Here is a 26,586-nt window from a genome sequence, read left to right on the forward strand (position 1 = left end):
TCCCACCTAAAAATAACCAGAGCGTTACACAACCACATTCATGGTGGTACATAGCATGATTCTTGAAATGGGAATTGGTATTTATTCAGCCCCACATTAGGTGAATCTGCCCTCATAGTGTCCTGTTTCCAAGGGTAAGTACTTCTAATGAGGCACCCACAGGTACAAGAAAAAGACAAAACACAACATAGACGCCGCGCAGGGCGAACACAAAAACATAAGAACAGCTGACAACAAGTCAGCAAAAACCCCCACCCACCTACCACCCCAGGTTCCACCCATCAGGCCCATCACAATAAGCGGATAAGCCTCAGAGGAGGCTAAAGAAATACCTCAAAAGATTCCCAGCACACCTACAGCATCACTATAGTGCCATTAGGAAGTAAAATTTGTTTGACAGCATAGTTCAGCACCCGTCTTTGATTATAGTAATAAAATACAGTACAATACCACTCCAGTCCCCGTGCATTATTCAGTTGAGGAGATTGTTCATTAGGAAACACCTTACAGCAGCTCGGTCACACAGTTTAACTAGGACACTCAGGACCAGTCAGCAGAGGTCGAGGCCGGGGAGTCTACCCACAGGTACTTATGCAGCAGGAAATATGCCCTTTTTTAACTAGGACAACCCAGCTGCTTCTCTGTGGAACAAACTCCAGCCCAGGACCCTCTCTAGCCCCACCCAGCTGTCCTTATATAACCTATCATAAGACCAATGACTGACAGGCCAGTTTCCTGTAATCCAAGAGGTAGGATCCAGTCTGAAGGGGCCTAACCCCTTTTAACCAACAGATGGGTCAATATCCCAAGTGGAACTCTGGCCCATATCCCAAGTGGAACTCTGGCCCATTGTAGCATGGAGAACCTAGCTACGAAGATCGCAATCCAGACCAAAATTCTCTTTAGCCCCACCCTCATATAATCTATCCTAGGATGAGTGACAGACAAACCAGTTGCCTGGAACCCAAGAGCGTGAGGTCTAGCCTGAAGGGACCTAACACCCTCTAACAAACAAAATGGGTGAATCTCACCATTAGGGACTCAACAACAATCAAAATCAGCTTTTTGACATCTCTCCACTCTATCCAAAACATAAAAATTTCTTCCAAGAACTCTATAAATTTGTACCTGTAAATCCCCCCCCCCCCCCCTTTAAGACTTTTAGTGAAATTTAACAAAGTATTTACTTTAGACTTCTGTGCAGGGTCATGGTGGAATGTAATAGAAAATGGGAAATGAAGCACCACACCACTGTTGAGAGGTTCAGATACAACTTTATTCCAATGAAAGCCATTTGGAAAATCCAATCAGAGTCCTTGCCCACTTTAACTTTCAAATAGGAGGATTTTGTTTGGGTGTGTGCTACTTGCCAGACTAAACTTCAACCAAAACAATGTGCAGGAGGAAGATTGCTTAGCACGTTGTCTAAAGTGGTTTTAACATTTTAACATTCATGGTTCATACTTAGGACATACCGTAACCATTGATATCCCTTTTCTATTTTTGCAGGGAGGTGCTGATGATGACGTAGGGTTTACATGTGCTGTGGTCACTTTCATGGCTGAGACTACTTATGCAACTACTGTAAGTGTTTCTGCCCCAATCAACTTTACTTAGTCATTTCTTATAGTGACCACCCGTGATTCTTTCACAAGCTCCATAAATCTATTGTTTCAGTATTGCATTTGGATTTATCCATCTTTCTATTTTATTTTTTCTAAATCCTATAAAATATAAAAGGATTGGACAGACTGGAAAATAGTTGGTAACTTGTAGTGGGTTGTAGATTGTCTAATAGAATTACACAATTTATTGAATTTATTGACTCTTTTAAGGAATGCAAACACAATTATACAAATATACAGTATACTGAAAAAAAAAACATTTCCACATTGTGTTGCAAAATAGGCTAAATTGCAGAAAAGGCAAATGCATGTGTTGCATTATGGATTTAAATTAGTTGGCAATACAACAAATATTTGTTGGTGGTAGCATAACAAAGTCATTAATAGGGCAATTAAAAGAACATTGATTATGAGCATTAATGGCTGTCATTTAGATAAGTGAAGGATAAACTCTCATTGGCTGCTGTGGGTTATTGCACTTTGCTCTTGTATCTCCCATGGACATACCAATACAGTAGATGTTACAATTGAAGGGTTAGGATGGCTTCTGTCATTAAAATAGAGCAAATGCAGTATATGCATGTTGTGCCCAATAACGAACACCCAATTCTGACCTTTTTTCCAGCCTTCACTGTTACGTCCAGCTCTCTCCTACCTGGATGCCGCCTCTCGAAAGGATCAATCTGTTTATAACTACGCTATGCTCTACAATGCCTTCCAGGTGACTGGGAATGTGGAGCGTGCCAATGCAATGCGTGAAAAGCTGGAACCTTTGGCCATTGATGAAGGTACCAAAGCCAATAAACTATTCATACTCAGAAATATACACTCAGTATGTGCAAAATAAAGTGATCTACTTAATGTAAATCTTATCTTACATAGTTACATAGTAGTTAAGGTTGAATAAAGACACTAGTCCATCCAGTTCAACCTGTGTTGGCGTGCATGGACGTATTCATTTCCCATACCCCCGAATGTTTTTATCCTTGAGATGTATGTCCAAGAGTCTTTTAAAAGTAGCCATACTCCCCGCAGTTACTACCATTTGTGGTAGAGAATTCCACAGTCTTGTAGCCCTTACAGTAAAGAACCCCCTGTGTAGTCTGAGGTTAAATCACTTCTCCTCTAAGCATTGTATGTCCTTGTGTCATCATACATTCTTTGCGACTGAACAGTTTTTTTTTGTATGTTGATATCACTGTTGAGGTATTTGTAAATCACTATCATGTCCCCTCTCAGGCATCTCTTCTCCTGAGAGAATAAATCAAGCGCTTGTAAGCACTCTTCATAATTTAGGTTATCCAATCCTCTAATCAGTTAAGTTGCCCTTCTCTGGACTCTTTCCAGCTCCAACACATCCATCTGTATGCAATTGTGTCAAATACCGTGCTTATGGGTGTAGAAGATTGGATGTCAGTTCCATGTGAGGAAAATGTTTCAATGGCCAAGGCATGTTTTTTGTAAATTAAATCTGACCTCCGACCTTCCCCTCAGTCTTGCACAGGATATCCATCATCATCTTGCTCTTTCTTCCCAAGCTTAATAATCCCTGGCCTGCCAATTGCATTTATTGTACTCTAGTTCTTTCAATTGTGGAGGCTTAGCATCACATGTGAGAATTGCCTAGGGTAGTGATGGCAAACCTTGGCACCCCAGATGTTTTGGAACTACATTTCCCATGATGCTCATGCACTCTGCAGTGTAGTTGAGTATCATAGGAAATGTAGTTCCAAAACATCTGGGGTGCCAAGGTTCACCATCACTGCCCTAGGGTGATCTGTGTGCAATTTTCCGGACTGACACCTGACCATCAAGGCATTCTGATATTTGCAAAACTCCTCCCAGGAGCCAGCCCGTGGCTTGCAACCAGTCTGCGGGCTCTTGGAAGGAGTACTGAGGCAGAGTGCTGTGACATTTTCAGGAAGCTACGTACAGCACCCTGCTGGCCCCTTCCACCAGCCATGCTATGCCTGCATTGAATAGAGAAGTACAGAGACCAAATAATGACATCACTGAGTCTAAAATAAGGTAAGGCTTTTGTATTAAATGTCATGTTTATGATGTGGGGGAGGAAAGAGGGGAAGAAACATTTAACCACTTGCCGACCAGTCACGTTGACTGTACTGCGGCAAAGTGGTTCGTTATGGTCTGGCGACGTAGACCTACGACACCAGACAATCCCCTCTCTTGGCGGTGCGCACGCGCTGCCGGAGTCTCGCTCCCGCTGTATTCAGTTACAGCGGGAGTCGGGCATGGGGAGGATCACCGCTGTTCTTCCCCGATCGCCGGGGATCTAGTGTGGAAATCCGCCTGCTTGTGTAAACAAAGCGGGCGGATCTCCTAAGTGACAGGCAGGGTCAGATTGCAGGGTTCAGCATAGCTGAACCTGCGATCTGTCCCTGTGTCACACAGTCCCCTCCCCCCACACACGTCAGTAAGCACCAGGCATATATTAACCCCTCCCTCTCCATTAAAAATTAACCCCTTCACTGCCAGTGTAATTTTTAAAGTAACAGTGCATATGTATAGCACTGATTACTGTAGTAATGTCACTGGTACCCCCAAAGGTGTCAAAAATGTCAGTCAAGGGTCCGATCTGTCCGCCGCAATGTCGCAGTCCCGCAAAAAAAAAAAAAAAAAAAAAAAAAAAAAAAAATCGCAGATCACCGCCATTACTCGTTAAAAAAAAACAAAAAACACCAAAAATTACATAAATCTTTCCCTTAGTTAGTAAACGCAATAACTTTTGCGCAAACCAATCAAAATACGCTTATTGAGATTTTTTTTTTACCAAAAATATGTAGCAGAAAACAAATTGGCTTAAAATGTTAAAACATTTTGATTTTTACATTTTTTGGGGGGGTCATTTCATATAAAAAAAATGTGAAAAATATTGTTATTTTTTCAAAATTGTCGCTATTTTTTTTGTTTATAGCGCAAAAAGTAAAAATCGTACAGGTGATACCATCAAAAGAAAGCTCTATTTGTGGGGAAAAAAAGGACATAAATTTAATTCGGGTATGGTGTTGCACGACAATTGTGTGCAATTGTCCATTAAAGTAGCGCAGTGCCGAATCGCAAAATATGGCCTGGTCAGGAATGGGGTAAAACCTTCCGTTCATAAAGCGGTTAAAAATACGCTCATTGAGAATTTTTTTGTTAAAGACATGTAGCTAAATACATTTTGGCCTAAATATATTGCAAAAATTGAATATATTGGATATTTTTTAACTGTCAAAGTAGAAAAATATTGTTATTTTTTCAAAACTGTCGCATTTTTTAATTAATATCGCAAAAAATGAAAATCACACAGGTGATCAAATACCACCAAAAGAAAGCTCTGTTTGTGGGAAAAAAAAGGACGTAAATTTCGTTTGGGTACGGCGTTGCATGACCGCGCAATTGCAACAGTTAAATTCGCACAGTGCCGAATCGCAAAAAGTGGCCTGGATGTAAGACAGCAAAATCCTCTGGTGGTAAAGTGGTTAAGCAGAATAAACTTCAGGTTTAAACATATTTATTAGCACAATTTTTTTGTTAGAATAAACTTTAAAATGAGCCTTGTTGTTGGTTTTCCTTTAGCAAGTTATAGTTAGAGGTCTAAGGCCTGTACCAGCATGAAGATTGAAGATCTTCACAACCTCGAAAGCAAAGCCTTTATTAAGGGTCAGTCAGTAAGTCAATATTAGGTCAGTATCAACTCCTGGTGACCATTTTGATGGTGTTTCTCCACAATGATCTGCCTTCAGCTTTTACAACTGCATGTTCAAATATGTAACTGTTTTGAGCCACCTTTATGTTAGTTTTCCTTTCTCCTTACGTGAATATAAGGATCTACAGTCTTCATCCAGCATTCTTACATTGACTTCTGTTTTCTATGGGCCACCATTCCATTAGAGGTTCCTGAAGGGCCTGGAGGAGGATGGTCCACATATCAACAGGTCAAAAAATGAATGCAATGGAATCTTGTTCCTCAGAAGGATAGGGGTCTGCAGACACTGATGGATGTTAATGCTGTGTGCTAAAAGCCTAAATCTTCCATTAGAAACCATAGGATTTTGTTTAGACTGGATTTTGTTGATTTTTGGTAAATGACGGCATTTATTTGTTCTGGTCTTCTCCTCCAGGTGACACTCTCCACTGGGAGCGTAAAGTGCGACCAGAGCAACAGACTCCCTACCTCTTCTCTCCTCGTGCCCCCTCAGCAGAGTTGGAGCTAACAGCCACTGTCCTTAAAGCCAGGGTTTATGGGCAGAGTAGGTCTACAGCATCGGCGGAGGACCTAAACGGCATGGCCAAGATTAGCACATGGCTTGTTCAACAACAGAATATACATGGCTCGTACAGCACCACATCGGTAAAGTGTCTGTTCTTGGGAATTCATACTCTATCTTATACTATAGACCAAAGTGTTTTGTAGAGTTTAAAGAAGGGCAGCAAATAAATCATTATGGCCAGTATGCTTTCAAAGGGGGCAAAGTATGGCTTATTTATATTTGTACTCACTTTTATTTTAGTGCATTATTTAGTTTATTTACAATTTACCACGCATTTAAGCACCTTATTGCTGTTTGCATTATGTATGCATGAATTCTATTATTTATTCATCTATTTATTTTTATATCATATTATCAACACTTTGGTGATATTGGCACATATATTAAGTTTGTTATTCATTTGATGCTATTTTATTTTATACATGATTAAGAATATCGTTTTATGCTATATGATGTTGTTTTAGAACTTATGTACACCAGCTGAATTCCTTATTATTCTTCGTTCACTTTGGGATATCTTCTACAGATCTTCTACACATGTTATTATTAGTTATATACAGTGGGTACGGAAAGTATTCAGACCCCCTTACATTTTCACTCTTTGTTATATTGCAGCCATTTGCTAAAATCATTTAGGTTTATTCTTCTTCCTCATGAATGTACACATAGCACCCCATACTGACAGAAAAACACAGAATTGTTGACATTGTTGCAGATTTATTAAAAAATAAAAACTGAAATATCACATGGTCCTAAGTATTCAGACCCTTTGCTCAGTATTTAGTAGAAGCCCCCTTTTGATCTAATACAGCCAGGAGTCTTTTTGGGAAAGATGCAACAAGTCTTTCACACCTGGATTTGGGGATCCTCTGCCATTCCTCCTTGCAGATCCTCTCCAGTTCTGTCAGGTTGGATGGTAAACGTTGGTGGACAGCCATTTTTAGGTCTCTCCAGAGATGCTCAATTGGGTTTAAGTCAGGGCTCTGGCTGGGCCATTCAAGAACAGTCGAGGAGTTGTTGTGAAGCCACTCCTTCGTTATTTTAGCTGTGTGCTTAGGGTCATTGTCTTGTTGGAAGGTAAACCTTCGGCCCAGTCTGAGGTCCAGAGCACTCTGGAGAAGGTTTTTGTCCAGGATATCCCTGTACTTGGCCGCATTCATCTTTCCCTCGATTGCAACCAGTCGTCCTGTCCCTGCAGCTGAAAAACACCCCCACAGCATGATGCTGCCACCACCATGCTTCACTGTTGGGACTGGTGATGAGCAGTGCCTGGTTTTCTCCACACATACCGCTTAGAATTAAGGCCAAAAAGTTCTATTTTGGTCTCATCAGACCAGAGAATCTTATTTCTCACCATCTTGGAGTCCTTCAGGTGTTTTTTTAGCAAACTCCATGCGGGCTTTCATGTGTCTTACACTGAGGAGAGGCTTCCGTCGGGCCACTCTGCCATAAAGCCCCGACTGGTGGAGGGCTGCAGTGATGGTTGACTTTCTACAACTTTCTCCCATCTCCTGACTGCATCTCTGGAGCTCAGCCACAGTGATCTTTGGGTTCTTTTTTACCTCTCTCACCAAGGCTCTTCTCCCCCGATATCTCAGTTTGGCCGGACGGCCAGCTCTAGGAAGGGTTCTGGTCGTCCCAAACGTCTTCCATTTGAGGATTATGGAGGCCACTGTGCTCTTAGGAACCTTAAGTGCAGCAGAAATCTTTTTGTAACCTTGGCCAGATCTGTGCCTTGCCACAATTCTGTCTCTGAGCTCTTCAGGCAGTTCCTTTGACCTCATTATTCTCATTTGCTCTGACATGCATTGTGATCTGGAAGGTCTTATATAGACAGGTGTGTGGCTTTCCTAATCAAGTCCAATCAGTATAATCAAACACATCTGGACTCAAATGAAGGTGTAGAACCATCTCAAGGATGATCAGAAGAAATGGAAAGCACCTGAGTTAAATATATGAGTGTCACAGCAAAGGGTCTGAATACTTAGGACCATGTGATATTTCAGTTTTTCTTTTTTAATAAATCTGCAACAATGTCAACAATTCTGTGTTTTTCTGTCAGTATGGGGAGCTGTGTGTACATTCATGAGGAAGAAGAATGAACTTAAATGATTTTAGCAAATGGCTGCAATATAACAAAGAGTGAAAAATTTAAGGGGGTCTGAATACTTTCCGTACCCACTGTATATATTATTTTTTTTCATCACATTGAATATTTACCAAATATTTTATGCTTTGAGCCTTATTCATTGAGATATCAGTTTCAACACTCTACATTTAATAATATTTTTCATTAATATTGGTCCACCCATCGAGAAATTTAGCGCCAATTTTTTTCCCTTTATCCATTATACTGAGTACGTGGTGACACTACTAAATTGGTTTCTGATTTTGGTGTTCCGTCTGTATATATGAACATTCACACATCTTCTGTTAACTCATGCCCCATTGGTATGGCATTGGCCTTTGTCTCTTACAAAGTATGGCTTGTTAGATCTAATTTGCTTACATTTGCAAGCATGTGAATTCCACACGCTGTTATGAAGTCCTCTGCACATAAAGTTATACTCTAAGGGCTCATGCACACTGGGCATCAAAAACGCCACTTTTACAAGTGTTTGACTTTTTTATTCTGTCTCTAAACTCCCCTATGTTTGCCTATGTGTACATTCACACACAGGCATTTACAGGCAGAAAAAAAAAAAATCACTTGAGAAGCGTTTTGACAGAAAAAATGCTGAATAAGCCTAAATGCCTCTAAATGCACCTAAACGTTAAACACGTTTAGTGCTTGAGTGTTCATTCATTCCAATGGCCAGAATAAATTAACATTCTGGCCAATGGAATGAATGAACGCCCAAAATGTGCCTAAACACGTTTGAAAAATGCGATTTCAAAAACGTTTTTAAACTGGTTTTCCTCCCTTGGATGTCTTTGCAGAAGTCCTGTAAGCATGAGGCCTAATACACAATATGGAGTACCAATGTTTGGCTAGCCAAGCTTACCTTATCTTTATAGACGCCTTTGTGTAATTCAAGATAAATTGGCAATTTGCAGTATCATTATGACAAGTGTCTGCTATATATTGATTATAGATCTCTGCAGTCAGTTGCTAAACAAAACTCACTTCTGTAGTGGCCTCCAGCTGGTCTTGATTGGACATCCACTGTTGTGTTAGTTTTAGAGATCGACCGATTATCGGCAACACCAATATATATCGGGGGACGATATGCACTTTCACCGATATATCGGAATCGGCCCCTGAGGTTACAGATATTGCCGATATTTAGGGAAAGTGCATGTCCTGGGGTGATGTATGCAGCTAGAGGCATTACCCCGGTACCGGTGTCCATAGCCAACGGTCGGCTGACTTGTAATGACAACCAATGCGGCTGAGAAGCCGCTCGGCTTTCATTACAAGGAGCGGGAGGGGACATCCCCTCCCGCCGCCTTCCACGGCTTACCCAGGTCTCCCATCCCACCGGGAGACCCGGGCATTCTACCTCCACTGCCGCCGACGAAGAGAAGACCTGGTGTAGCATGAAGATGTGTCCCCGTGAAAGGCGGTATCCCTGCGCAAGTGCCCATGCATCGGTCTCCATGTAAAAAACCCGGAAGTGATGTCATGACATCACTTCCGGGTACTCGGCGCCGAATTAAAAAAACTGACAGCATTCAAAACAGCCAAACTTGTTGTTTTGAATGCTCTTCAGTGCCGAGGAGGGGTTTGGGGTCTTTTAGACCCCCAGATCCCTCCACAAGGAGTATCTAAAAAAAATACAAATTTTTAATGTCTGAAAATATCGGCAGATATCGGCCAATACTGATATCCGATGACCAAAATATCGGTATCGGCATTAAAAAAACGATATCGGTCGATCACTAGTTAGTTTGCAACTATTTGTAGATGATTGCAGCCAAAAATAAAATAAGCAAATGGATGATGTTTTCAGCAGTTGATGACAATCTACATTCAGTAGCAAGTCTGGTCATACAGGCTAATAATCACTTTGGTAGAAACCGTGTAGTTTAAATATATATTGTAGGTAAATCAGATCATCATGAGTTCATTCGTTGAAAGCACTGCATGGCTTTCATTAGTTTGCCAAATTATGTAATTAAAATCTCCATCTTTACAGTTATAGCAGAAGCACGTTTTAATTAAGCATCTTTGGAGCTGCCCATATAAAACAGAATATGGGCGAAGCAACTGTGTGGCCGTATTTAAAGGGACCAGCTGAGACAACATCTTCTAAGAGTTTATGGAATGAATATTAAACAATACAGCAATATGGTTGTTATTCAAAAAGTATTCCATTGGACAGTATGGTACTTTTACCATTCTGTGACTCCTAGGTCATAGGAGTGAAGTTCTTTCTGCCCTCCTGTGACCTGATTTCAGCAAACAGCGGGCTACAGTCTGCTGTTGGCTGATGTCACTCAGAAGGTCCAGACTCTGGAAAGATCCTGAGAATATGGTTTGCATCCACCCAGGTGCCTGGACCAGCACCTGACTCAGCATCTCAGAGATCCACAGAGAGCCTGAGCCAGCACCCCCCCCCCACCCCTTCACGAGCCCAGCACTCCAGTGAGCACTGGAGGGGCAGAGCAGGGAGCCAGTGACTGAGAGTCATGGATCTTTGCTCAGAGTGGAAATGGAGAACTGAGCGATCAGCTGTGTTTGATTGCTCAGTTCTCTCTGTAAAGCTGGCAGGGGACAGATGCAGCATCGAATGGAAACAACATCCACCTAGGTGAGTATACATGTTCGTTTTTTGTTTATTTCATACTTTTCTTTTAAAAGAGAAGTGCAGGAAAAAAAAAAAAACACCTAGATGGCTGCAGCATCGATTCGATTTTTTTTTTTTTTTTGAGAATGTCAAATAGCAGAATGTGAAAAATATTTTTTTTTTTTCAGACTTGTTGCTTTATTTTTGTTTATAGCGCAAAAATTAAAAAAAAAAAAAAAAAAAAAAAAAAAAAAAAAAAAAAAAATCGCACAGGTGATCAAATACCACCAAAAGAAAGCTCTATTTGTGTGAAAAAAGGACATCAATTGTATTTAGGTACAGCATCGCATGACCGTGCAATTGTCCGTTAAAGTAACGCAGTGCCGAATTGCAAAATAGGGCCTGGTCTGGAAGGGGGTAAAACCTACCGGGGCTGAAATGGTTAAAGGAGTTGTAATGTCAGAAGTTTTTTTTATCTTAATGCATTCTATGCATTAGGGTAAAAATAACTTCTGGGTGGTAGCAGCCTCCCCAGCACCCCCTATTACTGAGCCCAATTTCTGTCAGGCGATGTCCACGAGTCCCTCAGCTATCTGGGACGCCATTGGCTCCCATGGCTGTCAATCAAAGTCAATTAGCCAATCAGGAGAGACAGGGGGGCGGGCCAAACAACAGCTCCATGTCTGAATGGATACGCGAAGCTGCAGCTTGGCTCAGGTGCCCCCATAGCAAGCTGCTTGCTGTGGGGGCACTCATCAGGAGGGAGGGGCCAGGAGCAGCGAAGAGGAACCTGAGAAGAGGAGGATCCAGGCTGTTCTATGCAAAACCAACTGAACCAACTCACCTTGGAACGAAACCCCTGCAGCAGCGCCCGGTCATTGCTGAGGGAGCTGACATTTTCCCCTGGCGTTTCTTCAAATTTGCGGGCTCCGGCGCTGTGAGTGGCCATACGTGTGGGAGCCCTCCGTTCCAGCAAGAAGTTCTGAAGTTCCGGCACATTATGCCGGACCTTCAAAGTGCATGCAGTTGAATGCAGGGTGAATATCTCCTAAACCATGCAGGTTTGGGAGATATTCATTTTACCTACAGGTAAGCCTTATTATAGGTTTTCCTATGGGTAAAAATTACCAAGCAGGGTATAGAACCGCTTTCAGTAAAATCCAAAATAAGGTTGTCACTGGAACAGAAAAAAAGGAAAAATCTTGTAATGACGTAACTTGCTGTGATAAATGTCCAAAAGGTTTCTTAGGACAGAGAATAAAGGAAAATATCACCACTTGACACCAGTTTTAAACTTTCTTCCATTCAAAATGAAAAAAAAGTTTTGACTTTAGATAGTTTAACTGCTCGTTTTCACCCTCAGGACACCGTGGCAGTGCTGGAAGCCCTGGGTAGTTATGGAGCCCTGGTGTACCAGAAAAATGCCACAAATACTGTTCAGCTGAAATATGGAGATCAAGTCAAAGAATTCAATGTTGACGAATCCAGCAGAATCCTCCTCCAGTCTGAGGCTCTTCCTCAGGTTCCTGGAGACTACAGCATGGTGGTGTCTGGGAATGGCTGTGTGCTGCTTCAGGTAACGTTCTATTACTATTCAACAAAATGCCTGATAACTTGGTGAAGCATAAACACAGGGCTGGGACAAGTGGTGGGCAGGAGGTGGCAGAGGTGGCGGATGCCCTGGACGCAATGTTTTTTTGCAGGGATTTGGGTGCCCTGATCCTAACCGTAAGGGAAGGAGGGGGTGCAGTTTGGCATCTTTGCCCTGGGTGCTGGATGGCCTTGTCCCGGCACTGCATGAATATGAAACTAAAGATTGGGTAGCAAAATCCCCAATACTTATTTTTAATAGGCTGTATTTATTTTTTCCAATGTTTTATGATTTTCAGAAATAACAAAGCTTACAAAAATTCAGATAGGACATAATCCATTTCTTGTTAATGTAATAAGTCAATAGATGCGTTGCTAGTAGTGATCGACCGATATCGTTTTTTTCATTGCAGATACCAATATGTTGGGCATTGCATATCGGTATCGGCCGATATTGGTCGATATTTTCATACATTCAAAATTATTATTTTTTTTTTTATCACTTGACAGGTACTCTTGTGGAGGGATCTGGGGGTCTAAAAGGCCCCAAATCCCTCCTCTGCACTTAAAAGCATTCAAAACACCAAGTTTGGCTGCTTTGAATGCTGTCATTTTTTTAAATCTGTTGCCAGTACCCGGAAGTGATGTCATGACATCACTTCCGGGTTTTTACATGGAGACCCGATCAGAGCCGAATGCGGCTTTGATCGGGTCTTCGGCAGCCATGCAGGCTGTTTGCCTGGGTCTCCCGGTGGGACGGGAGACCCGGGCAAGCCGCTGAAGGTGGCGGGAGGGGGGGGGGGGGACATCCCCTCCCGCTCCTTGTAATGACAGCTGAGCGGCTTCTCAGCCACATTGGTTGTCATTACAAGACAGCCGACCGCCGGCTATTGACACTGGTACCGGGGTGATGCCTCTAGCTGCAGGCATCACTCCAGTAAAAGCACTTTCCCTAAATATCGGCAATATCGGTCACCTTGGTGGTCAACTCTGATATATCCGGGAAAGTGCATATCGGCCCTCGATATATCGGCTTTGCCGATAATCGGTGGATCACTAATTGCTAGTCATAGACAATGTGCCCGGTAAAGAAGAAATAGAGCCAAACAATAAGAACAATCACAAATGACAACAAAAATATACCGTGCTTGTGGTGTAATGAAATCAAATTGGAGCTGCACCACTAACGTGAGATATTAATCACAATGGAAAAATCATAAATAACAGTGTTGCGCTAAGGTCAGATTTTTCAAACAGTGAGTCCGAGTCAATTTAATAACACAAAGAGCCCCAAGATTGTGAGAATAGGTGAAACTAATCTTGTATTCCAAGCACAGACAGAATCCTTCCACCTTGTGGATTCATCTCCACCACACATATGGATGTACTCTTACCAGAGAGCATAGACCTCCTATTACAGGAGATCAAAGCATGCTAATGTGTCCCATCCACTACTGTTCCAGCAAGGAAAAAAATTAATCGCTCCAGACTATCCATGGAGGTAGCAACAATCCTCTTGCCTCTAGCCCGTGATATAACCCCAATGAAAAGATAAGCACCAATAGTGTATAACCTCTTTAGAGCTGACTTTATTAAAAGTATTGCACTTACATGTTCCAATAATCAATTCAGCATAAAATCAAATTCAATATGTAAAATGGCGATTGTTTGCACTTCCGGGTAATAGCAATGATGTAGATATGTTACTCCGCCAGACCGGTTTTATCACTAGAGGACTTCTTTTGTGGCATGTCTTGCCCTGGAAGAAGTCCTCTAGCGACAAAGAGGTTTTGGCGCTTATCTCTTAATTGGGCTTATATGACCGGCTATGATGGCCTGAGGCGAGAGGATTGTTGCCACATCCATGGATGGTCTGAAGCGATTCTTATTTTTTTTCATTGCTGGAACAGTAATGGATGAGACACATTAGCCTGCTGTAATAGGAGGTCTATGCTCTCTGGTAAAAGTTCATCCCTATATCTGGTGGCGTTGAATCCACAAGTTGGAAGGATTCTGTCTGTGCTTGGAATACAAGATTATTTTCACCTATTATCACAATCTTGGGACTCTTTGTTTGTGTTATTAAATTGCCACTTGGACTCACTGTTCGAAAAATCTGACCTTAGCGCAACACTTTTATTTATAATAAGAACAACGAGCCTAAGAAGCTCTGTAACAGACTGATGATGAGGTTGGTCGGGCCTCCAGAGCAAACAGACTGTGTCCGGGTTGGGACATAGTCAATCATCTCTCTTTTCTATCTTTTCCCCGAATGATTTTGTCATTAAAGATTAAAAGAAACATTTGTGTATGTAAAGAGTTAAACAACAATTAAGGTCTGCGAGTCGTATAACATCTCGGTTCAAACATGTACGGTAGAGTAATCGAAAATTCATATCATATCAAACTTGAGCATCTAAAACACACAAGTGTAACTTTATTCATCCTAACAGATGTACCTGTGAACCAGAAAGGGGAAAATTAGTCACCACTGTAGGGAGAAAAGGGTTTGGAAAGGAGGGGGGGAGGTAGACAAAGTATTATTGGTCGGGTAAATGCGTGGTATTACTGGGTACTGTTTTGAGTCCCCTCCCGCTCACCCGGGTAACGATCGAGCCGCATCGGTCATTACGGACGGAAAGCCGACCGTTGGCACTAAACCACGGTACCGGGATGATGCCTCCAGCTAGAGGCATCATCCCAGTATACCCCCGCAAAGTCTGCCGACGTATATATATGTCGATATGCGGTAAGTGGTTAAGCAGTGCAAATCTCAAGATCATTGCTGGGTAGTCGTTAGCTCCTGTGACTTGTGACCAGACAGGAGGAGTAAGGGATAGTACTCTCATCAGTTTGACTTCTACCAAGAATGTGACAGTCTCTCCGTTGATATGCTTTGGGTTTTCCTCTGGTTCTCTTAGCAGATAGACATGCCTGTTACATGTCCTTAGGATATCTGTAAAGAGTGTTTAATGTACCTTAACAGGCACATCCAGGTTCTAATCCTATACTGGTGTAGCACTCTCCTAGTTTGGTTGCTATAGTTGAGGTAAATTTAGTTTATGGCTTCCCTGTAGCAGGGGAGCAGTGCTCAATTACCTTTGGCTGTTCTAGGTTCTGCAACTATAGACTCAACTACCTCCCCCTGTATTCCAGTAAGTTCTGGTATATAGTTAGTTATTCTGGTTGCAAAAAGACAAAAGTCCATTAACTTCAACCTGGCCTGGGTGAAAGAGGCAGACCCTGGCCTGAATAATTATACAGCCTCAGCCAATTCCTAGTCATGAGAGCGGTGCATAAATAGTCTAAAGCCTGAGACAGCAAGGGCCTTGTTCCTCTGGACCCAGCCTGCGTACCGAGACCCTATAGGACAGAAGAAATACTTTTGGGAGTCCCAGCTCAACAAGAACATGGGGACCCTCATCCAGAGCATCCTGAAGCAGTGCAGGAAGTAGTGCAGAGGATCCAGGCCAAGGGCATCCAGCACAGCGGCTGGCTGGTACTACAGGGAGCATTACAGTACCCAGGGCACATTGAGTACTAGCCTCAAGAATCCTAGAGACCTTTTCTTTTCACCTTTAGGAGAGCTAATTACAGTTGTCTTGACTCAGGTTATACTTCTGCCTAAGGATCCCCTGTGTTGAAGGTCTCTTAAATTTTGAATTTAAGAGGGTTGTTGCACCCTGAAGAAGCAGAGTCCTTTCAAGCATCCTCTATTGCATTTCTGCTAGTTTTAGAGTATCCCAAAGTCTGCCCACACCCCATCTAAGTTAAACCAGCAAATAAACTGCAAAAAGACATGCACGGCTTGTTTTGTGGCTTGAGTGACTGTGAACTTCTATATATCTGGATGCCATGTGCCTTACAGGGAATGGAACCTGGGATCAGACAGCCAGCCTGGTATGGGGGTTGCGCTACACTGAGAGACTCTACTACCACATTGCTCGTCCAGTCAAGAGTTTAGCTCCACAATCCTGTTTTCTTTTAGTTAGTAGCTGTTGATCATTATTAAAGAGGAGGATAGAAATACAGATTGAACAATAAATCTTGGACCTTCTCCAAAATCTCAGCACTTGTCTCCCAAAACAGAAGTGAACCACATCTGCAGGTGCCTACCTAATCTGTTTATTGATCCTCATATCCCTTTTTCCATTACTAGTGAATGAATCGTAGGGCACTTTTGTATTGGTCATATGCATCCAAGAAGTAATAATGAGAAGAGTTTACATTTTCTGCTTGTGTCTATTCTCTACAGACTGGGGTTGAGTTCTATGTCCCGCCGAGACAAGAAAATTCTGCCTTTTCGCTGTCTGTGACCACATTCCCAAGCAATTGCCAGAACGGAGTGGCATATTTGGTTGATTATCAACTCAATGCCAGGTAGGATAAAGGTTTATATCTTCTTAAACTGCTTTTGTTTTGATGTAATTAGCCAAGGGATGCCTCAATCTGTATAGGTAAAAAAGTAAAAACATGACCAAATGAGAACTTAGCCATGTGCAAGTTGCATATCCCCCTATAGCCCTATATGGCTATAAAAATTCCAATTCCCAGTTTATCCTGTCCGGGAGTCTGAGGGGCACAAGTGCATAAAATAAATTCCTCAGCATGAATCCCCAATGGTCTCGATCTAACTGTTTCATGAACTCCGCCCCCGGATAACCTACATCACCCCAACTCTATCCTGCTTGGGACATACAATGCATCCCCACGGACTGGGGACACTCCCACGATTTCTGCATGAGATGCCCACCTACTTACCAAACCATTTTCCTCTTGGGCTTTGTTCCTTTTCTTCTCCCTTTTGTGGAACCTTGCCGGTACATGATCCCCCCTCTCGTAGCCCCCCCACCGATTGGCCTTCCACAAGTTATTCATTGCTGACCCCAACCCATATTACTCCCCCTGTTGTACCCGGTCCTGACTACAGTTGGTTCCCATTTGGGGTAGTCGGAGCCCCGTGTACCTTAATGTTTGGTCCTCACATGGTGGAGGCTCAACACACTCATGTGTCACCGGCAAGGTTCACCTGAAGTGCCGCGACTCGACCTGTTATGTTCATGTTTCGAATCTGTGACCATTGTGATAATTTTTTCTTCCTTATGCTACTACAACGTTTGTACTTACCCTTTTTGCAAAAATTCAATAAAAATTTGGTTATAAAAAAAAAAAAAAAAAATCCTCAGCACTTAGAATTGACAACCAGCAAGGTGGCTTGAATAAAAAAAACCTTTACTAATATAAGGACAGCAGTAGTAGAGTATTGCACCATGGTAGCCATCTATTATTGTCAACCCTTTACTGGCCAACTTAAGTTATCAAAGCAAACTTTTGAGATGCCCTTTATTCCTTCTTCAGGTATTTTTATAAAGCCTAACCTTAGGATACAAAGCACATTTTGTTCTATATACAAATATGGACAAAAGCACAAACCAAGAATCACCAGCAAAACCAAAGCAAAGTTTTTACTCCCCCCCACTTCCAACCACTTGTCTTCCAATGTACATTTTTAAGTGGTACATTATTGGTACAAAGCTTGCCCAAAGTTCTCAAAAAGGTTTGTAGAAACTGGCTGTAGGTGCTGCTCCTTTACAAGCTGAAGCCCATGTGTAAAAACTAAGCACTGTGCAAGTTTTTATTTTATTATTTACCTACCCTTATTAGATTTTCTTCTTTTCTCAGCTATCATGGTATTCAGAACAAGTCCAACATGGCTGTGATAGAAGTCCCTCTCTTATCGGGATATACCATGCAATCTGATTCTCTTTCTAAGGTACCATTATTAGAAAGAACCATGAGCAAGATTATACCTGGGGAAGCATCAGCAGGGATTTGTTGTGGGTATATAAAGGAGGAAAGAGAGAAGGTGAAGCATACAACTTCCTTTAGAATGCTCTCATATTCCAACACACAGATTGCGACAGATGCATAATGGTGACTTAAAGAAGAGCTTTAGTTAGGAGATACTTTGCAATAAAAGTATGTGGGAACTTCTCTATACTGAGTTCAGGTGTTCCTGGTGGAGGGTAATGGTAATGTTATGGTATTCAAAGACATTTTAACCACTAAAAGACCGGAAGGATTTGCCCCCTTAATGACCAGGCCCTATTTTGGGATTCGGCACTGCATTAATTTAACGGGCATTTGCGCGGTTGTGCGATGCTCTACCCAAATAAAATTGATGTCCTTTTTTTCCCCACAAATAGAGCTTTCTTTTGGTGGTATTTGATCACCTGTGCGATTTTTATTTTTTTGCGCTATAAACAAAAAAAGAGCGACAATTTTGAAAAAAAAAAAAAAAAAAACCTATATTTTTCACATTCTGCTATATGACATTCCCAAAAAAAAAAATGTAAAAATCAAAATGTTTTAACATTTTAGGCCAATTTGTTTTCTGCTACATATTTTTGGTAATTTGGTAATTTTTGGTATTTTTTTTTACTAGTAATGGCGGCGATCTGCGATTTTTTGCAGGACTGCGACATTGCGGCGGACAGATCGGACCCCTAACTCACATTTTTGACACTTTTGGGGGTACCAGTGACATTACTACAGTAATCAGTGCTAAAAATATGCACTGTTACTGTAATAATGACACTGGCAGGGAAGGGGTTAACCCTATGGGTGATCAATGGGTTAAATGTGAGCCTAGGGTAGTGATTCTAACTGTGGGGGGACGTAGCTTGTGAAATGACCATAGAGATCTGTGATCCTATATAGCAGGATCGCATGAGCTCTGTGATCATTCCAGGGAGAAGAGCGGTGGGCTGTGTTTACAACAGCCGACTGTCCTTCTCTCTCAGCGGGGAGCGATCACGGGTGTCAGGCGGCAATCGGAGCCACCTGACCCATGCATCGGCTTCCCCGCTGCCGAGTGGGGGCGGGAGCGCGCCCCCAGCAGCGCGCGCTCTCCCCCTAGCTTCCCGCACGCGACCAACCTAGACCTACGTTGTTTTGTGCAGGAGAGCCACCCTGCTGCAGTAAATCTGCGGCAGGTGGTCGGGAAGTGGTTAAAATGTATTTTTCTTAAAACAAAAAACATGTCATACTTGCATGCTCTGTGCAGTTGGTTTTGCATAGAGCAGCCCCGGTCGTCCTCTTCTAAGGTCCCCTGCTGGTTCTCCTGGCTCCTCCCCCCCAGCCAAGTGCCCCCATAGCAAGCTGCTAACTATGGGGGCACTTGTGTGTGCTCGCTCCTGAGCCCTGCTCTGTGTGTGCCTGCTCACTGGCTCTGATTGACAGTAACAGGAGCCAAAGGCTGTGGTGGGAGCTGCATGCAGAAGGTTTTTTTACCTTACTTCATTCTACGCAGTAACGTAAAAAAAAAAAACTGCTTTTACAACCACCTTAAATATGACTCGTACGAAGGCAACTCCGAAAAGACGTGGTTGACCAGTTTGGTGTTGAGCAACATGAGTGTCCTGCATAGAGCCCTGACTTCAACCCTATTAAACACCTTTTGGGATAAATTGAAAGGCCAATTGTTAGCCAACTCTTCTCATTCAATGTCAACACTCGACCTCACAAATGTTCTTTTGGCTGAATGGACACAAATTCCCAAAGACACAATCTAAAATCATGTGGAAAGCCTTTTTAAGAAGAATGGAGGCTGGAATAGCCACACAAGGGAGGAAATAGGGGACCCCATATTGATGGATGGCTATGGTTTTTGGAACGAGACATCCAACAAATACCTATAGGATGATGGTTGGGTGCGCAAAAATTTTTAACCTCATTCTTTGTTTTTTTTTTTTTGTTTTTTTTGTTTTTTTCTATGCGATGTGAGTGCTTACCTTAAGGCCCCATTCACACTAGTGCGACTTGTCCCGCGATTTTGGACCGCAAAATCGCATGACAAGTCGTTTTCCATTATTTTCAATGAGCCCCATTCATATCAGTGCGTTTTGAAGTCGCACCGACTTCAAAGTAGTTCCTGCACTACTTTGCCACGATTTTAATGCATTTTGAGGCATATAGACTTGCCCATGCTTTCAAAATCGCGGCAAAAATCGCGCCGCGAAATCGCGGCAAAATTGCGTTGCAGTAGTGTGAAAGGGGCCTTAGTGCCGGTTCACACTAACGCAGCACGACTTCGGGGACGACCTGTGAAGTCGCGTGCACCGCGACTTCGGCGCGACTTGCACGGACTTCATGTAATGAATGTCTATGCAAGACGCTCTGATGTCGCCCCGAAGTAGTACAGGAACCTTTTTCTAAGTCAGAGCGACTTGTGTCGCTCCTATTAGAATGGTTCCCATAGCACACAATGGACCGCGACTTGTCAGGCTGACCAGTCGCCTGACAAGTCGCGATAGTGTGAATGGACTCTAACAATCTAATCGGATGGGCCCTTTTACAACCTAGTTGTAGGTAAATCCAAAGGAGATTGTACAGACTGTATAGTGATCTATAGGGTCCCATCTGATGTACCGGTGCAGGAGACTTGTTGATGAAAATGCCTTCAGACTTGTATTGTGTCTTGTATCTGGTTTTCTTTTTATCCTATTTTATTTCTAATTTACAGCTGCAAGCCATGTTTCCCAAAGCTCAAGTGAAGAACCGACAACTCATTGTGTATTTAAATGAGGTAAGTCTTCCCCTGAAGTGACTACAATTCTGGATTTGTGGTAATAGTGTTATCTTCAAAAGGGGACATTGTACTGTTATGTGGGTGACTGAGGCCACCATACACACCACCAGCAGTAACTTCAATGTGTCTGATCAGAAAGTTCTTCTGCCTAATCTCCTTTGATCCTGCTACAAAACCGGTCAAACTCATAAATTGGTGCAGGAAAAACATCAATCTTTCCCATTGTTTGTAGACGCAATAACGTTTGCGCAAACCAATAAAAATACGCTTATTGCGATTTTTTTTTTTTTTTTTTACCAAAAATATGTAGCAGAAAAGAAATTTGCCTAAAATGTAAATTTTTTTTTGGGAATGTCATGTAGCAGAATGTGAAAAATATATATATTTTTTTTCAAAATTGTCGCTATTTTTTTTGTTTATAGCGCAAAAAATAAAAATCGCAGAGGTGATCAAATACCACCAAAAGAAAGCTCTATTTATGGGAAGAAGAGGATGTAAATTTAGTTTGATTACAGTGTCGCATGACCGCGCAATTGTCCGTTAAAATAACGCAAGGGCCGAATCGCAAAATAGGGCCTGTTCAGGAAGGGGGTAAAATCTTCTGGGGCTGAAGTGGTTAAGGTATTACACTTGGGGGCTAAAAACATAAACGCAAACTACTCACTAGAGGGGGAACCTCTGGGGGAATCCAGGCTGGAGAAAGATCTGGGGGTTCTAGTGGAAGATAGACTAAGCAATAGCATGCAATGTCAAGCTGCAGCTACCAAAGCCAGCATAATATTTGCATGCATAAGGAAGGGGATATATTACATGGAGACCCGATCAGAGCCGAATGCGGCTTTGATCGGGTCTTCAGCGGCGTGCAGGCTGGTTTCCCGGGTCTCCCAGTGGGACAGGAGACCTGGGCAAGCCGCGGAAGGCGGCGGGAGGGGCGTCCCCTCCCGCTCGTTGTAATGACAGCCGACCGTTGGCCGTTGGCTATGGACGCCGGTACCGGGGTGATGCCTCTAGCTGCAGGCATAACTCCGGTACAAGCACTTTCCTGAAATATCGGTCACCTTGGTGGCTGATTCCGATATATCGGGGAAAGTGCATATCGGCCCCCGATATATCTGCTTTGCCAATAATCGGTCGATCCCTACTTCACATACCATCACTATTTATTTAGCACTTAGTGATACGGCGCCTCATATTTATTTCTTCTACAAGAATGTGGAACTCTCTTCCACAATTGGTGATATCAGCGGGGAGTATCGATACTTTTAAAAGACTCTTGGACATGCATCTCAAAGAACACAATATTCAGGGGTATGGGAAATTAATATCCTCACTGACACACACACACACCTACAAGGGTTGAACTGGATGGACTGTTGTCTTTATTCAACCTCATCTACTATGTAACTATGTAAAGTGCATGTTGTGACCACAGAACCCTTTTAAATAATTTTGTTTTGCTTTCTTATTGACAGATGACCAGTGAAGGCGTCTCCTTTAATGTGACCCAAGAAATGGGACCCAGAGTAAATAACTTTCAGCCAAGAACAGTGAGGGTCTACGACTCCTATGAGAAAGGTGACTTACACATTCTGCTTTACATTTTCTCCCAATTTCAGATCTAGATGATCTACAAGAGTGAATAAAAGAAAGTAATATTGGTATTTCTTTGCAATACATGCCCATACATAATATTTTATCCTTTTAATCACTTTGACTACCAGCCTATAATACTTCTTCATTGCCAGTTGATTAAGTTTTCAGTGCTGTGATACTCTGATTGACAATTACTCAGTTATACAATACTGTACCCCAAAATCATTTTTTTTTTTTTTTTTTAGAAAAATAGAGTTTTATTTTGATGGTAATAAAAAAACATTGTTTTTTTTTTTTTTTTTTTTTTAACTACTTCCCGCAAACCGACATACCTGTACATCGGCTTAAAGAAGTGGTTGTATCGGGGTGATGTCTGCAGCTAGAGGCATCATCCTGGTACCGTTTTTTAGAGCCAGCGGTCGGATTTCTGATGATAACAACCAATGCGGCTGCATGGCCATTATTCCACATCCACTCCCCCTACAGTTAGAAAATACCCCCTAGGCTCACACTTAACCCCATTGATTGCCCCTGGTGTTAACCCCTTTCCTGCCAGTGTTATTTATTCAGTAACTGCATTTTTTTTAGCACTGATCATTGTATTGGTGTCACTGGTCCCCAAAAAGTGCCACTTAGAGCCGGATCACACATATGCAATGATAGAAATCACATGTGATTCACAGCGTAAATCACATGCGATGTCTGTGTGATGTGAATTCAGCCATTGTATGGCTGAATTTGCATCGCATTTGGACCAAACTCGCACAGGACTCTTTTTTTGGGTCCGCATGAGAATCGGATTGCATGGGTGTTCACACCTATGCGATCCGATTCATGTTTGAACTGACAGGTCACACTGAGATATGCGAACTGATCTGAGGGTGTCGTTAACTTTGTATTGACACCCCCAGCGATTTGCATATGGCAGTGTGAACTGCCTGCGAGCTTAATGGGATACGGGAACCCGCAATGGATTTGCAGGGTTCCCGCATCGCATATATGTGAGTGAAAGATTTGTCCACCACAATGTCGCAGTCATTTGGTTGGTTGATTTGATTATGTCATTTTAATCAGTGTTATTTATTCTTGTATTTATGTTGTATTTTAATTGTATGGATAGTTTTATTTGTAGAGTGGTTTTTGTTTTGTTTGGTGCTAATGACTGTTATTGGTAATTTTATTGTGTTTTTGTATCTTGTTGTATTCATTGTTGTGGTCTTGTGTTGTTTTTGTTGAGTGTGTCGCAACAATTTCCCAGTTTCCCTTTGGGATTAATAAAGTATTCTGTTTTCTGTAATGTGCTTAACACTTGAGGGCCGCCCCACACAGATATACTGCAGCAGGGGGACCCTTCTACGCGAACTGACGCAACTGTACGTTGGCTCGTGCTCTGGGTCTGGGGCGACACGGCGCGCTCCTACTGTCATTGGACACAGCAGGAGCCAATCAGTGGGTCCGGCAGACGCAATGTCTGCTGGGACCCGCCGATCATTTCGGAGGAGAGGCAGGACGGTGGTCTGCCTATGTAAACAAGAAAGATGGAGATCTTGGGTTTTTGCTTAGCACAGAAGCAGAAACACTGATCTCTGTCATCCTCCAGTTAGGCCACCTCCCCCACACAGTTAGAAAGCACTGAAAGACAACAAGAGAAGGGCACACTGACCTTGTGCATTACCACTATAAAAGTTTATTAAAATCCAAATAGATAGCAACCATTATACTCACAAACATAAGATGTATACATGCATGTAGGAAATAAGAACCAATCACCTCTGGGACACTTCTATACCGCTGAATGGCGTGATGGCGGCCACAATGACCTGGCTTACGCGTTTCGAGGGAGAACCCTCTTCTTCAGAGCCAAAATTGCAACCAAAGCACTCCATAGGAGCACATTTGACCCTTTGATCGCCCCTGATGTCAACTCCTTCCCTACCAGTGTCATTTATACAGTGACAGTGCATTTTTTTTTAGCACTGATTTAGCACTGGTCCCCAAAAAGTGTCACACCGTATCAGATTTGTCTGCCACAATATCGCAGTCCCGTTAAAAATCACTGATCGCCGCCATAGCTAGTAAAAAAAATGTAAAAAAGTAAAAATTCCATAAATGTATCCCCTAGTTTGTAGACGCAATAACTTTTGTACAAACCAATCAATATACGCTTATTGGGAGTTTATAGCGCAAAAAATAAAAAACGCAGACGGAATCAAATACCACCAAAAGAAAACTCTATTTGTGGGAAAAAAAGGACATACATTTTATTTGGGTACAACGTCACACGACCGCGCAATTGTCCGTTAAAGTAACTCAGTGCTGAATCACAAAAAATGGCCTGGTCATTAAGGGGATAAAACCTTTAGGGGCTGAAGTGGTAAAGACCCTACAAGTACAGAAATGCGCTAAGCTCAGTCTTTTTATGGGCTGAAAAACACATACAGTTTCTTTTACTAAACTACCTAACCACTCCCACTCTCAGATTTCTATGACATAAAGGCTAATCATTCTGCAAGCCCAAGATATGAACTAGAAGGGCTAATTAGACTCATAGAGATAACACATGAAGTGCACAGAGGACACAGGACAGCTCTGAATTTCTGGCAGGATCAACAGGCATTTATCAAGCAGATATAACAAAACACTTTCAGTGGTATATTTAACAGACACAAAAGGAAGCAACTGAGAAAAGTTTATGGTTAGGGTACATGTACACTTTAAAATGGAAGTTCACCTTCCAGGAAGATTTTCAGAAAATGCAGTTCTCTATCCAATGAATAGTACCAAGGGCGTAACTACAGGGGTTGCAATTGCAACTGGGCCCCATGCTCCTGTGTGGCTCCCCTTTACACCTGGATAGGAGGGGCGGGGGGTCAGCATGTAGAGAAATCACTCTGTATGCTGCCCCTGCCACCCTTCCTATCCAGTTCACTTGCCCTGGGCCCCTGTGTGCTGCCCTGGTCCCCCCCCCCCACCACCACTGTGCACTCTTCCCTCTCCTGCCGGCTGCTGCATAGGATGTGTCACAATAGAGAACCAGGAAGGGGTCGGTAAATATGTAATTTACCAGCTCCTGCCTTTTTTGAATGAACAGAGTCATAGTCAGTGACATTGTAAAACAATTAAATAAAATGATAAAAAATAATGCAATTAAAATACCAAAAAACAAAAACTGCTGACACCAGTGGGGGAACTTCCAGGATCGCAAAGGTCACACTTGTGACCGGTGACCGGGCGCTGACATTCCACCACCATTGGGAGGTCCCAAGATGGCAGGAAGGGGGCCCACTGCAGACTTGTGAAACGGCACCCTAATGAGAGTAAAGAGCCCCCAGGATCAGTGGGAAGAGCCCCAGGCTTGAAGGGAAGGGCCCTGGCTCCAGCTTAGCTTGGTAGCAGCCATTACTGGCCGTTCAAACTCTGTGCATGCGCAGTGCGCACAGCTAGAGAAAGACAACCATGGAGTTTAAACAGCCCAGAGCGGCTACTAAGCTAAACTAGAGCCGGGAGAGGACGCACTGCTCACATGCACAGTTTGAATGGCTCAGAGTGGCAGCTATGAGGGCAAATATTGTAAATTTAAGCCTGTTTGATTTTATTATGTTCTCTGTATTACGTCTTATTTGTCTCTTTCCATTTTTTTTTTTTTGACAGATGAAAATGGCTCTGCTGTATTGTACCACCCCTGCGCTCTTTCAGGCTGAAAACACAAAGTAAGGCTGCTTAGCATAATTCAATGTATGTGCAATATTTTCTAACATACAGAATAAAAATAAACTGGGGTGTCTATTACAGCTGTGGGGTTTTTCATTTATCCTAGAATCCCAATGAAATATATAAATAATTGTATACAGTTGTGTTTCTTAGGCACATAGAACCCGATTTTCTTGCGTGACAATAGGAGTCCTGACTGAGACGTGACTTTAAAAAGCAACCCAATTTAAAAATACACCCACACTCCCTTCCGACCAGGGCCTAATTAATACCATCATGGGCCTGGGGCTGAGGATTTTGGTGGGTCTTTTTATGGAAATAAATAAAATGCAAACAATTTTTGTTAAAACAAATTAAACAGTTAAACAAATTAAATGAGAGAGAGAAAAGGAGAGAGAGAGAGAGAGAAAAAGAGAGAGAAAAAAGGAGAGAGAAAAAGAGAGAGAAAAAGAGAGAGAAAAAGAGAGAGA

At 42.5% G+C, this 26,586-nt stretch overlaps 1 protein-coding gene across 1 annotated transcript in view; it reads left to right on the plus strand.

Moving 5' to 3' along the window:
* LOC309564184 (ovostatin-like) overlaps window positions 1-26,139 on the plus strand; it is a 213,213-nt gene extending 187,074 nt beyond the window's left edge. The window contains exons 27-35 of the mRNA XM_082268816.1: window positions 1,510-1,584; window positions 2,251-2,413; window positions 5,753-5,982; window positions 11,996-12,208; window positions 16,478-16,602; window positions 17,905-17,995; window positions 20,747-20,809; window positions 22,285-22,387; window positions 26,057-26,139. Coding sequence (XP_082124942.1) covers window positions 1,510-1,584; window positions 2,251-2,413; window positions 5,753-5,982; window positions 11,996-12,208; window positions 16,478-16,602; window positions 17,905-17,995; window positions 20,747-20,809; window positions 22,285-22,387; window positions 26,057-26,106 — 1,113 coding nt within the window. The 3' untranslated portion in view covers window positions 26,107-26,139. The remainder of the gene's footprint in view (window positions 1-1,509; window positions 1,585-2,250; window positions 2,414-5,752; window positions 5,983-11,995; window positions 12,209-16,477; window positions 16,603-17,904; window positions 17,996-20,746; window positions 20,810-22,284; window positions 22,388-26,056) is intronic.
* Window positions 26,140-26,586: the final 447 nt, after the last annotated feature.

Source organism: Pelophylax lessonae, assembly GCF_965119305.1.
Source record: "Pelophylax lessonae genome assembly, chromosome: 9".
Lineage (NCBI taxonomy): Eukaryota > Metazoa > Chordata > Amphibia > Anura > Ranidae > Pelophylax > Pelophylax lessonae.